The following is a 13,630-nucleotide window of genomic DNA, read 5'->3' as shown; positions in this document are numbered from 1 at the left end:
ACTTCCTTGGAACCTGCCTGGCTAAAGCCAACAGTTTTGACTGGGTTCATGTGTCTAAATCACAAAGCCATGCTCTCTAACGACTGACTGGAAAATTATAGAGTTGGGTGTACATTATCGAATTATGTCCCTAATTTGATTAGTCCGTTAATTATTGAATGCTGCACTCTGCAATATGCCTACTATATCATAACGGTCGGTACACAATCAAGTTTGGACCAGACAATCTAGTGACCGGCTCCAGAGCAATGGATGAATACATGACACGTTTTTATAGATAACAACTTCTTTTGTGTCTACGGCGTTTTAGGGCTGATTCTTGCTCCTCCATCAAGTAAATGCTGAGCCACTACACACAGAGACTATATATATAGAGAGAGATGAAACACGTCTACACAATGCAAGGTGGGAGAATGTACAAAGGTACAAAGTCAGATGTATGAGTAATGTACAAAGACAACAATATATCGTAATGGCAAAGCCAAGAGGGGTGTGGATGTGTAATGTACACTGATAACGACATGTACTAGTATACTCTACCCATCAAAAGTTTAGATAGAGTTAAAGCACTGAGCAATCTGCTGGCAGGACCACGGTATTAAATGCTGACGAGGATTGGTGATGGGGCTGGTTTGGACCTGGGAGCAGGATCTTTTTCTGGCTAAGGGTTTCCGTATGTTTTTCTCCACCGAATGATTATGTTATCCGTTGAGGGCAATGAAGGTGTGTTAGAGGTGATGAATTTCTTGCCTTAGGCTATCTGAGTTGCATATGGCAGTGATAACTTGTTTGATCTGAGGATGGTGGTTTGACAGCAGATTGTCTGCGCTTGACGGCAGTGTGGATGTTGTCGTGACTGTTATCGAGTTGTACATCGAGGAAGGCTAACTGGTGGTAGTTTTCTTTTTCAATGGTGAATTTGATTCAGTGGTGTTGTAGGTTGAAGTGGTCCAGTAGGTCTTCAGGTTTCTGGTCTTTGTCAAGGATGGTGAAAGTGTCATTTACTTCTCTGTATCTGCATGGATCTACACAACTGGGATAAGAGGGCATGTGTCAACCAAGCCAGGAGGCCGGACCACCCGATTCCGTTAGTCGTATATGATCTGTTGAAGACCAATTACATCCTGGATCTTCACATGTAGGTTTTGTGTAGTGAACATCTCGTGTATTAGTAAATGAATAAGGAAAGTCAGTTAAATCGGTTTTTTTTTGGTTTTTTTTATATTTATTTTTAACTTTTTTATTTTTATATCATTGACTTTACGGTCATTTGGCTGCTCTCTGTTTGACCTCAAAGTGAGTGAATCAATATCATACCAAATGTGTCATTTCTTCTGAGCTTATCTAAAAAGGTCATCATTGTGAGCATTTCTCCACTCACACCCCACGCTGACCTCATCAGATCTGGAACTAATCATGCACTGTTCCCTGATATCGTTCATTTGGGGGCTGGGTATTGGTGAGTCTGGCCTCAGCTTCTCAGATGTTTGTATTTGTCTTCGGGTGTGATGGTATTGGTGTCAATATTGGAGTAATTGTGCCAAGATGGCGTGACCCACGTTTTTAAATAACTGTATTTTAGGTCAGGTGAAGGTCGGACTATGTTGGATGGCCAGGACTGATGAAGACAAAACTGACAAATCATGAATTCATCGTTTGGTGTAGACAGTTAGACGCAAATTGGCAAAATGGACTCAGACTTGACAAATGTGCATGATCGCATGTTCAACATACTGCTATCGTTGTTTGTCGGAAAAGTAGCCATATTTTAAGTACAAACGTGTGTCGTTGATCAAACAAAGCAGGGCAGGCTTCATGTACATTATTAGATTTGACGTAATCAAGAATAAGTTCACAAGCGTTGAAAATGGGTGCAACGAATTTAAGACACAGTCTTCACGAACATTGTTCTCAGGATTGTCGATAACGTACTCATATATATAATACATGTACATAGTTTTATGATTTGCATTCGTACATGGTAAGTAGATAGTTTTGGCGTATATTTGATGTATAGTTGGTATTGTAAATGTGCATAGTTGTGACGTAGATTAGACTACAGTTGTACATTATGACAACAGCTGACTTGTATCTACAATTTCTTTGATGGTTGTCCTTAATGTGCTGTAAAAGTTTATAACTCTAACCGGTTTATCTTTCGTTGATTCAATACTAAAGGACTCCATCCCAGCCCGACCACGCATAGCGACTAGATCCGACTGGCAGGTTCAAGGGGTCACCACGCATAGCGACTAGGTTCGACTGGCAGGTTTAGGGGGTTACCAAGCATGGGGACTAGGTTCGTCTGGCAGGTTTAAGGGGTCACCAAGCATGGGGACTAGGTCCGACTAGCCACGGGGCGAGACGGAACCCTATGAACAGAAAACTGTAATAATTAAACGTTCAGCTTTAAAATTTTAAATGTCAGTAAATTTCTATAGTACATTTCGAATATACCTATATCGCGAATATCGTCTCCGACTTGACAGAGTATATGTAGATAAAAATATGAAATGCTGTCTCGAACCTTGGTATGTGTTCTAACGTTAACGTGACACATGATAACTGCCGGTACAATCCAATCAGATCTCGAGTCAAGTTTATTCCTTCATGGTGATGGCACCTAACGCAAAATAACCAAACAAGATGAAATGTAATCCAACCAATCAGGGTCAAGTTTAATCCTTCATAGTGATGACACCTTGCGTAATCCAACCAATCACGATCAAGCTGAATTCTTCATGGCGATTACACCTGACGCAATCCAACCAATCAGGATCAAGCTGAATCTTTCATGGTGATGGCACCTAGCGCAATCCAACCAGTCAGGGTCAAATTTAATCCTTCTTGATTCTCGTTCGTTTGTCAATGTTTGGAAAGAGACATTCACGTGTTGACATACTGAAACCGAAATCGTTAATGTAATAAACTATTTTGTAGGTGTTTCTCAGGAACAGTTGTTTAAATACCCTCCAGAAGAAGATAAATGTTTTTTATCAATTGTACGTTTGATGTGAATGGTTTCTCAGATGTGTATTCAATCGGGTTAGTAATAAATGTAACATACCCTTGAAGATCCGAGTAACACTTGGTCTTCAGCAAACTATGCCTGTCTCAAGAGGCTTGCTGACTTGGTTTACGTAATCGTGTAATCATTTGCAGAGATTAATGCTGTTTATCCATGGACTATAACTGGAATTTTGCTGAGTGCGGCATTTAACAACCGTCCAATAAATCTAACAGCTTGTTCCGACATCGTAGCTCACTCGCTCAATGTCTCGGGGGAAATCGTGTTTAGAATAGTCTCTGTTCAAAATCTGCTAACCGTACCTGAAGATCTGGTGTTTAGGCTCCGGAGATTTGGTTGTCAGGACATACTTGTGCCTGCAACGGCGAGGAACTTTCATTCACAATATCAATCACTGGATGGTATGGTCCAGATACACTTATGTATGGATCGTCTTGTAGGTGAAATATACCTGTTTCCAACAACTAAAAATAGTCGATCTGTGCACATATACTCTCGGCGTATTATTATTCTTTCTAAGTATTGTAAGCGAACTGTATCATTTGTATAGTGCAAGTCAAATGCAGTGTAGTATATTGTAAAAGTTAAATACCGATGCATAGGCGAGCCATGACAAAAAGTGTTGTGTCACCCTAGTAAACCCGTCATAGTCATTACAGTCCAGTTGTATCTGTAGTGTAAACCTTGTCCATGTATACCCGATGTTCAGTGATACCTGTAAACCCACAGTATAAGTGTACTTGCAGTGCAGTGTAAGTCATTTGTCCATACAGTGTGTGTCATCTGAGTATACCTTTTGTACAGTGTTAGCAGTACCTTATGTGTTATGATAACTGAGTGCATCTGTAGTAAGTACAGCGTTAGCCAACAATGCCTTAAGTGTTATGGTAACTGAGTGCACCTGTAGCACATTGCAAGCCAGTGGGGCCTTGGGTGTCTTGTTGTTATGTTACCTGAAGTGCACCTGAAGTATAGTTTAAGCTAACAGTGTTGTGCTACCTAAATACACCTGTTTAAGTCAACTGTGCCTTCAGTTTACTGTTGCCTTAGTATACTTGTAGTATAAACCAGGCGTACGTATACAGTACTGCAACACGGGAAGGCGTGTATTGTGGATAAGAACAACCTAAGTGTACGTACAGTAAGCTGTAAGCCGAGTGTGCTTGTGTTAATTGCTATCCGAGTCGACAAGTAAAGTGCAACTAAATGTGCTTGTAGTTCTCGTGCCCGAGATTCAGTGGACTCTAGCTAGTCATCCGCTGTCGACGAAGTCAGTGGAGGAAATCCTTGACCACATCCACCATCGGCCTTTCCGTGCCCCGATATGTGCCGCCATCTTAAAGTTTGACTGCAGTCAGCACAAAGTCACCAGGGACGAAACAGTATGTGGTACCGACCAAGTCACTTACCACAACTAGTGAGTAGTCTCAGAACCGATGTGAGTGAGTGAGTGAGTGAATGAGTGAGAGACACCCCTTCATAAGTAAGGGCAGCATGTGAAAACAAAACCATGTTACGATATCAATGTAGTAATTTGCCTTCAAATGTCACACACAAATGTCACTCTTATCTCATTCCCAGTCAACTTCGCATGCGGCATTAAACGAGAAATATGCTACTTCTCATTTACTACATGTCCGTCCTGTTGTAGGTATTTCTATATATTTCATGAACATCCAGCTGTGTGTTTGCCAAAGCAAGCTGCCAGGTTTCATCCACCATAGAACTGGATCACAAAGGGCAGTGTGTGGTCACGTCGTCTTCAGCAAGTCACAGCACCATTCCTAGCTCCGTCAGTCACATGACCACCTCTACTCCCAGCTCTGTCACATGGGGTCATGACCCAGGGTATGACCTGATTAAAGACGTCTTCTGTACCAACATCAACGCCATCATCTGTGGGAACAATGTGGACGCCGATCTTTGCGCCACGGACGGGAAGGTCTACACGAACCAGTAAGACTCAGTGTTGTACTGATTTGATCTGAAGTGTTTGATGGTGACCAATTAAGTAGTGGTTAACCGAAGAGGATGTATAATAATGCAAATTTTACTATATACTTCAATAATCCTAGTAATTCTTGGAGAACGGGGCCTTTAGCTTTGAAAACGTTACGACTTACTGTTAGTGCCTTTTCTCCAGAGGTTTGCAGGTCGAGTGGGAAATCGTCTGTAGCCAAATCCTTTATGTCGCTACTAAGGGACAGACACTGAGTCTGTTTTTGATAGTTGTATTTTCGGCCATGAAAGAAAGTGTTCGGGATGTTTTCTTGCTAAGTCTAACCCCATCCCTTCACGTCAGACACTTCTAAATACTCATACACAGAAAGGTGCACACATACATACACGCAAGCGCACGCAAACACACACATACACGCACGCACGCCAGTAAGTGACCGATACCTAAATCACACGTTTATAAGGAACAGATGATCGCGAGACCACCCCCACCCCCTCCCGCTTTCTTATGTTGTTTTGTTGTTTTCTCACACAAAGTCTGTCTGTTTCAAGGTGCCTGTTTGCCAAAGTGAAATGTTTCAAGCCGGACCTTGAGACGGCCAGCCCCTCTACGTGTCATGAGAACGGCCTGCCCTTGAAGTCGACGCCGAGCCCGATTGTAGGATGAAGTCATTTCCAATGTGACGTAATAAATGGTTTACATGCAAATACGAAGTTGTTCTTAAACCAAATGGAAGCAGAGCCTGTCCCATTCTGTCTAATCACGTACTGTGATATTCATGTTACAAACAAACAAACGTCATATTAGCATACCAGTTTGACTATGCTGTTCAACCAGCACAAAGCAGCTGATTGGTAACTAAGACATGATACAGACACAGAGGGGCTAGACAGACACAGGTGGGATAGACAGATGCGATAGAAACATGCAGGTGGGATAGACACAGGAGAGCCAGACGGATGAGATAGAAAGATGCAGGTGGTATAGACAAGTGCACGTGAGCCAGACAGATGAGATAGTCAGATGCAGGTGGGCTAGACAAGTGCACGTGAGCTAGACAGGTGAGATAGTCAGATGCAGTTGGGCTAGACAAGTGCACGTGAGCTAGACAGGTGAGATAGCCAGATGCAGGTGGGATAGACATATGCATGTGAGCTAGACAGGTGAGACAGCCAGATGCAGTTGGGCTAGACAGGTGCTGTTTGGACAGCCAGGTGGGAACAGCTGCACATGTGGACATGAATGTACGTATAAAAAGGAGGTATGAAACTAGATATTTTGGACGCGGTGCACTTTGAACAATTTGCTAACCCAACCACATTACTGAACACTGTCTCTCATTGCGGATTTTAAATGATTCCACCAAAGTTTCTTGTGAAACTAATGATACCACATACCATACATCGTGTAAGAGAAGGGATTAACACAACAACAGAATGGAAACTGAAGTACTATTATTTTGATGTTTTTCAAGTGCTGCAGTTATGTCCCAGATAAACAAAATCAATGTTCAATTTTACATATGCACTTGCAAGTGATCGTCTGAATGAACGTGTGCCATTACGCAGGATGAGTGAATGAGTTTAGTTTTACGCCGCCTTTAGCAATAGCCCAGGAATATTACGGCGAGGAACACCAGGAATCTGCTTCATACATTGTACCCAATGTACGCTATAATGATATGGCTATCCCTCAGTCCCAACTCAAGATAGAGCTGCACACGAACTTCATTTGTAATGATGTAAAACCCACATAAAAATATTTAAAAAAACAGAAATCAAATTCGTTCAAAAATAGTCTGAACGGCGTCATAGATCAACGCTGTCAACTTTATAGTTTTAGAAATTATCCTTCCGGGACAGTCGCCTCTTGCTCTGCGTTCGTGTTCAAGGGCATTTAACACTGAACCTAGTTACGCACTATACCTTTAAAATATACATGGCATGGTGATGTTCGTCCACTTTCCAGAAGCATCAACGCCATTAACGACAGCATGTAATATTTTGTTAACCTTGCGAACTGATGAGAAGCATGGAGGAGAAACTGTCCACTTCCGGTTAAAACACAGTGTCATGACGGGCTTCACTCGCAGCTGCTATGTGGACTCTAAATAACTTCTTTGGGATTTATTTTCTTTGGTTGTCATTTCCCCATAATTTTGAATTATACTGTATTGCACCGTTTTATTGTCTCTTGCAATTAACACCGAGGCTTGTGTGAAATTCTGCAAAAATGGGCTTATCTCAAGAGGTCAGCAACACCGGCAGGAGTGTCTTCTGGTACACACAGACATATTCTCACCTGGAACTAACCATGTATTGCTCCTTGCCTCTGATGTTTCCTGGAATAGCTGTTGGTGAGTCTATTCTTTACGTCTCCCATGTGTACACACGATACAGCGATTCAAATATATCACGGGACTGGGTTTTTCTGCCACGTCTTCGTTTGATTAAAAGCGTGCAGGCTGGTGCCCTGAAACTTTTCTAGATAACCTGGTAGTATTTCCTGAATGACTTTCTTTCTTCCAGATGTTATTCCGAAGACATGCATCATTCTAATGGCACACAAGTTTACCTGTATTATAGTATCACCTACATATAACTGTATTATAGTGTTACCTAAGTATACCAGTATTGTAGTGTCACCTACGTATACGTGTATTATAGTGTTACCTTCGTACACCTGTGTTGTAGTGTCACCTACATATACCTGTATTGTAGTGATACCCAACTATACCTGTGTTATAGTGTCACCTACGTATACCTGTATTGTAGTGTCACCCAACTATACCTGTCATCAAAGTATTCCTGTATTGTAGTGTTATCCAAGTATTCCTGTATTGTATTGTAGTGTTACCAAAGTATTCCTATATTGTAGTGTTACCCAAGTATTCCTATATTGTAGTGCTACCCAAGCATTCCTGTGTTATTGAGTTACCCATGTATACCTTGACTCTTGTGTTACCCAAATTTCTACACATGTATATATGTAGTGTACTGTTACCCAGGTGTACCTGAATCGTAGTGTTACCCAAGTATGCCTCTATAGTGATTTCTCTCAAGCAATGTAGTATCACCCAAGGATATCTGCAGTGTACTGTTACCCAACTATATCTGTAGTGATGTGTTACTCACGTGTAATGTACAGCAACCTGTGGTTTTAGTGTAACTAAAGACCGTTGTGGATATAAAGGCCTTTAAGGCAATTGTTCCGCCAGTGTCGTGGTAACGAAGCATACCTGTAGTGCAGGGCAAGCCAAGTGTGCCTTCAGTAACATGTTACCTTACTATACTTGTAGTACAGTGTAAGGTAAGTGTGCCTTCAGTAATATGTTACCTTACGATACTTATAGTACAGTGTAAGGTAAGTGTGCCTTCAGTAATATGTTACCTTGCTATACTTATAGTACAGTGTAAGGTAAGTGTGCCTTCAGTAATATGTTACCGAACTCTACTTGTATTACAGTGTAAGGTAAGTGTGCCTTCAGTAATATGTTACCTTACTATACTTATAGTACAGTGTAAGGTAAGTGTGCCTTCAGTAATATGTTACCTTGCTATACTTATAGTACAGTGTAAGGTAAGTGTGCCTTCAGTAATATGTTACCGAATTATACTTGTATTACAGTGTAAGGTAAGTGTGCCTTCAGTAATATGTTACCGAACTATACTTGTAGTACAGTGTAAGGTAAGTGTGCCTTCAGTAATATGTTACCTTACGATACTTATAGTACAGTGTAAGGTAAGTGTGCCTTCAGTAATATGTTACCTTGCTATACTTATAGTACAGTGTAAGCCAAGTATGCCTTCAGTAACATGTTACCTTACTATACTTGTAGTACAGTGTAAGGTAAGTGTGCCTTCAGTAATATGTTACCTTGCTATACTTATAGTACAGTGTAAGCCAAGGATACCTTCAGTAACATGTTACCTTGCTATACTTGTAGTACAGTGTAAGGTAAGTGTGCCTTCAGTAATATGTTACCGAACTATACTTGTATTACAGTGTAAGGTAAGTGTGCCTTCAGTAATATGTTACCTTGCTATACTTATAGTACAGTGTAAGGTAAGTGTGCCTTCAGTAATATGTTACCGAACTCTACTTGTATTACAGTGTAAGGTAAGTGTGCCTTCAGTAATATGTTACCTTACTATACTTGTAGTACAGTGTAAGGTAAGTGTGCCTTCAGTAATATGTTACCTTGCTATACTTATAGTACAGTGTAAGGTAAGTGTGCCTTCAGTAATATGTTACCTTGCTATACTTATAGTACAGTGTAAGGTAAGTGTGCCTTCAGTAATATGTTACCTTACTATACTTATAGTACAGTGTAAGGTAAGTGTGCCTTCAGTAATATGTTACCTTACTATACTTGTAGTACAGTGTAAGGTAAGTGTGCCTTCAGTAATATGTTACCTTGCTATACTTATAGTACAGTGTAAGGTAAGTGTGCCTTCAGTAATATGTTACCTTGCTATACTTATAGTACAGTGTAAGGTAAGTGTGCCTTCAGTAATATGTTACCGAACTCTACTTGTATTACAGTGTAAGGTAAGTGTGCCTTCAGTAATATGTTACCTTACTATACTTATAGTACAGTGTAAGGTAAGTGTGCCTTCAGTAATATGTTACCTTACTATACTTATAGTACAGTGTAAGCCAAGGATACCTTCAGTAACATTTTACCTTACTATACTTGTAGTACAGTGTAAGGTAAGTGTGCCTTCAGTAATATGTTACCTTGCTATTCTTATAGTACAGTGTAAGGTAAGTGTGCCTTCAGTAATATGTTACCTTACTATACTTATAGTACAGTGTAAGGTAAGTGTGCCTTCAGTAACATGTTACCGAACTATACTTGTATTACAGTGTAAGGTAAGTGTGCCTTCAGTAATATGTTACCTTACTATACTTATGGTACAGTGTAAGGTAAGTGTGGCTTCAGTAATATGTTACCTTACTATACTTATGGTACAGTGTAAGGTAAGTGTGGCTTCAGTAATATGTTACCTTATTATACTTGTATTACAGTGTAAGCAAAATGTGCCTTGAGTGGTGTGTTCCATACGCATACCAGTAGCACAGTGTAAACCGAGTGTGTGTTGTGCTGTGTTGCCTAAATATACCTGTAGTACAGTGTAAGCCAATTGTGCCTTAAACATACTGTTACCTAAGCGCACCCAGTGTACAGTGTAAACCAGGTGTACCTTCAGTGTAGTGTTGCTCTAAATGTGTTTGTAGTTCTTCTGACCGAGATTCAGTGGACACTAGCTCGTCATCCTGTGTCGACTGAGTCAGTAGAGCATGTCCTTGACCACATCAACAAACAGCCTTTCTCCGCCACAATGTGTGCCGCCATCTTGAAGTTTGACTGCAGTCAACACAATGCCACGAAAGACGAGACAGTGTGTGGTACCGACCTAGTCACCTACTCTGACAGGTGAGAAGGCATTACGTTTAAAATATGAGTAATACCAGTCAAAACGCAACCTCCTTGTGCCCTCTCAGCTCGGACTTTCTTCATTTGTTCATTGGTCTATGTTCACCACGTTTGTCTCCCATGAAGACAAACCAGGCAGCCTAGTGTAGAAAGCGTTCGCTCTTCAAGCTGATATTGCTGGACTATTGCTAAAAGCAAAAATTCCCAACTCACTGAAATATCACCAGATAAGAATTGGTCCTCAGCAACCCATGCTAGTCGTGAGACTCACCCCTCCCAAAGCCACTAACTCACAATCCAACTCATTCATATACTGTCATTCAACGTGAAGATCAGAGTTTGAACTGATCTTCAGCATCCCACTCTTGTGGCGTCTAAGAGGCGTCTAACGATCCTGTGGTCAGGCCCCCTGCCTTGATTGACACATGTCATCGTATGCCAATTAGGTACATCGATGTTGTTGATCAGTGGATTGTCTCGTCTAGAGTGCATTATTTACAGACCACAGCCAGATAGCTGGAATTTAAGTGCGACTTAATACAGAAAAGAAAAATATACAAAATAAACCAAACCAAACCAAACGTTATACAAAAATTAACCAAAAATGTCTTTCCTCGCTGATATTCAACTTTTACATTCACTATTCCTGTGTTTCCCAACAGCAGGCTACCAGGTTTCATCTACCAGGAAATAAATTTTCAAAAGTCAGCTTTTCAGAAGTTATGTTTTCATGATAGGTTATGAGGCATTTCATCCTTATTGTCCAAGGAATAATGAACCTCTTAGAGGTCTTGCATGTGACCTTGCATCTTGCAGGTGAAAACATTCATCTACTTTGATAGTATTTTACCGAAACAATGTCATAAGAGGCGACGGCAGGAACCGGGTGGTCAGGCTTGCTGACATGGCTGATATATGTCGTCGTTGTCCATTTGCGTAGATCGACGCCCGTGATGTTGACCATTGGATTTTCTGGTCCAGACTCTTATATTTACAGACTGTCATTACACAGTTGAGCGCAGTGTTAAACAACAAAGAAAGAATGAAAGGAACAAACAACATGCATATAAGTTTCTCCGTTCTATGATACCAGTTATATGTTTTCTATCTACATCCAGCTGCGTGTTTGCCAAAGCAAGATGTCAGCCATCTTCCTACATTAATTTGAGGCACAAAGGACCGTGTGTCAAGCCATCTCCAGCCAGTCACATGACCACCACTCCGCCAATCACCGTTACCTGGGGTCATGACCCGGCGTATGACCTGATCAAGGACGTCTTCTGCATCAACATCAACATCATCAGATGTGGGATAAACGTTGACGCCGACATTTGCGGTTCTGACGGGAAGGTGTACACGAATCAGTGAGACATTCGCACAGTAATAGACATCATGATGAGATCTAGTCTTAATGATTCAGAGTATAAACATTCCATAAGACAAGAGTACAACTTCAGTCTTACAACAGTCAACTTCCTATTTATGCATATCGCGCATTGTTTTAAAAAGTTCGACATTCAGTACTCACAGGCGCATAGTAAGCCAGTTTTTCGTGTATACCTGATAAGTTGCAAAGCTGTTTGGCCAACGTTTTTTAACCAACGATCATATGTAAGCCCGAGCTGTTTGTTGTAATGGTTGCTACGCCCCTGACTCAAACCATTTGGCCAAGGCCAAGGCATTAGATGCTTTGGAGGCGCGGTGGGCGAGCTGGCGAAAGCGCCAGGCTAGTGATCCAGCGAGACTGAGGTGAGGGGATCGAGCCCACCTCTGACCGGGTGTAAAAACCTTGGAGTCAACTTTGTGTGCAGCATCTTTCAGTGGTGTCACAACCCCTAGTGTGCAGTACACAACCCTGTGCACTTAAAAGAACCCACAAGTCCGTTGGTAGATGACCAGATGGTGGCCACACGAGTACGTGCAAACACCCAGTTGCGGGGACAGCAACGTGCAGTAAAATGGACAAAGTACTGTGACTGTGTGTCCCAGTCCACCCAGCTGTGAATGGGTACCTCGTAAGGATGGGAAAGCTACATAAACTCGGTGCGCCTGGTTGGCTGCAAGAGTTGTATGATCCCCCGGGAGTTGAGATTGAAAATGCGATGTACCGTTGTGATGGACATCCAGTGATCGAGGGAAAAACAAAGCAGTTGAACTAACTGGATATGGGCGCTATACAAATATCTCGTTGTATTGTAATGAATCCTTCAAAAATGCGCGCGACAATTTCAAATTAGAGGCAACTGTGGCAAAAATTTTACCAGACGCTAAGACTGGTTCACAATTTTGTGGTGTCACACATTGTAAAATCATTGCACAAATCCAGATTAAGACAAAGTTGTATGTATGTATGTATGTATGTGTGTGTGTGTGTGTGTGTGTGTGTGTGTGTGTGTGTGTGTGTGTGTGTGTGTGTCTGTGTCTGTGTCTGTGTGTGTGTGTGTCTTTCTGTGTGGCTGGCTGGCTGTATGTGTGTGTGTGTCTGTCTGTATGTGTGTCTGTGAAATATCAGAGGCTTCCCACTTACTCGTCCTGCTCTCACGACCCACTCTTCAAAACGTAAATCCTGATAACTATAAATTTCAAGTATACAATAAGGTTAAGTACAAAAGTAGCTGTCCATCTGTACCATGACCTACCGAAAGTTGAGTTATAGCCTGACCCTCCCCGGAACGCTATCATGATTTCTTAACGTGTTTATCAGTGACAGATGAATCCTCACCGCTTCCTGTCATTATGTTGATTGCAAGCACACACCAGTAAATGGCCGACACCTTAATCAAACGTTTATAGGTGAAGAAGACATGAGACCATCAGAATTTTGCGAAATGTGTGTATCAGCGTTCGATGAATCCCATCCGCTTCCTTGTCTGTTCCAAGGTGCCTGTTTGCTAAAGTGAAGTGTTTCAAGCCGGACCTGGAGCCAAGCAACCCCTCCAAGTGTCATGAAAACAGCCTCCCCGTGAAGTCAACACCGGACCCATTTCTTGTTGGATAAATTCACATCTTTGTGACAGTGCATTTTTAAACCCCTAATAAATATACATTAACATTGACACTATTGTTGACATATTGATATGCCTGTCTGTCTTAACAACCAGTAACAAATATCAAAATGAATGTACATTGTGTCTAGCCATCGTATCCGAGTTTTGTAAGTCGATCTTCATGGTGTTGATCATTGTTGATTGTACGATTTAGA

General features: G+C 41.5%; 2 protein-coding genes across 2 annotated transcripts; both read left to right on the top strand.

The window, feature by feature from the left end:
• Window positions 1-398: 398 nt before the first annotated feature.
• LOC137277511 (tomoregulin-2-like) lies at window positions 399-5,654 on the top strand. Its single transcript, XM_067809281.1, has 4 exons — window positions 399-405; window positions 4,247-4,445; window positions 4,709-4,984; window positions 5,540-5,654. Exons 1-4 carry the CDS (start codon window positions 399-401, stop codon window positions 5,652-5,654), a joined length of 597 nt encoding a protein of 198 aa, XP_067665382.1.
• Window positions 5,655-7,250: 1,596 nt separating this feature from the next.
• On the top strand, window positions 7,251-13,484 carry LOC137285055 (uncharacterized). Its single transcript, XM_067817250.1, has 4 exons — window positions 7,251-7,344; window positions 10,230-10,428; window positions 11,547-11,792; window positions 13,309-13,484. The coding sequence occupies exons 1-4, from the start codon at window positions 7,302-7,304 to the stop codon at window positions 13,424-13,426; spliced, it is 606 nt and encodes a 201-aa protein (XP_067673351.1). The 5' UTR covers window positions 7,251-7,301; the 3' UTR covers window positions 13,427-13,484.
• Window positions 13,485-13,630: the final 146 nt, after the last annotated feature.

This window comes from Haliotis asinina, chromosome 1 (genome assembly GCF_037392515.1).
Source record: "Haliotis asinina isolate JCU_RB_2024 chromosome 1, JCU_Hal_asi_v2, whole genome shotgun sequence".
NCBI lineage: Eukaryota > Metazoa > Mollusca > Gastropoda > Lepetellida > Haliotidae > Haliotis > Haliotis asinina.
Note: the sequence above shows the minus strand (reverse complement) of the source record. Positions and strands in the feature narration are given on the sequence as shown.

Excerpts from the sequence above, each read along its gene's own strand:
- LOC137277511 (XM_067809281.1), top strand. Across the intron at positions 4,446-4,708 it reads CAAGTCACTTACCACAACTA|CTGTGTGTTTGCCAAAGCAA; the intron begins GTGAGTAGTCTC and ends ATGAACATCCAG. Across the intron at positions 4,985-5,539 it reads GGGAAGGTCTACACGAACCA|GTGCCTGTTTGCCAAAGTGA; the intron begins GTAAGACTCAGT and ends GTCTGTTTCAAG.
- LOC137285055 (XM_067817250.1), top strand. The coding sequence starts at position 7,302 with ATGTATTGCTCCTTGCCTCTGATGTTTCCTGGAATAGCTGTTG. Across the intron at positions 7,345-10,229 it reads GTTTCCTGGAATAGCTGTTG|TTCTTCTGACCGAGATTCAG; the intron begins GTGAGTCTATTC and ends ATGTGTTTGTAG. Across the intron at positions 10,429-11,546 it reads CTAGTCACCTACTCTGACAG|CTGCGTGTTTGCCAAAGCAA; the intron begins GTGAGAAGGCAT and ends ATCTACATCCAG.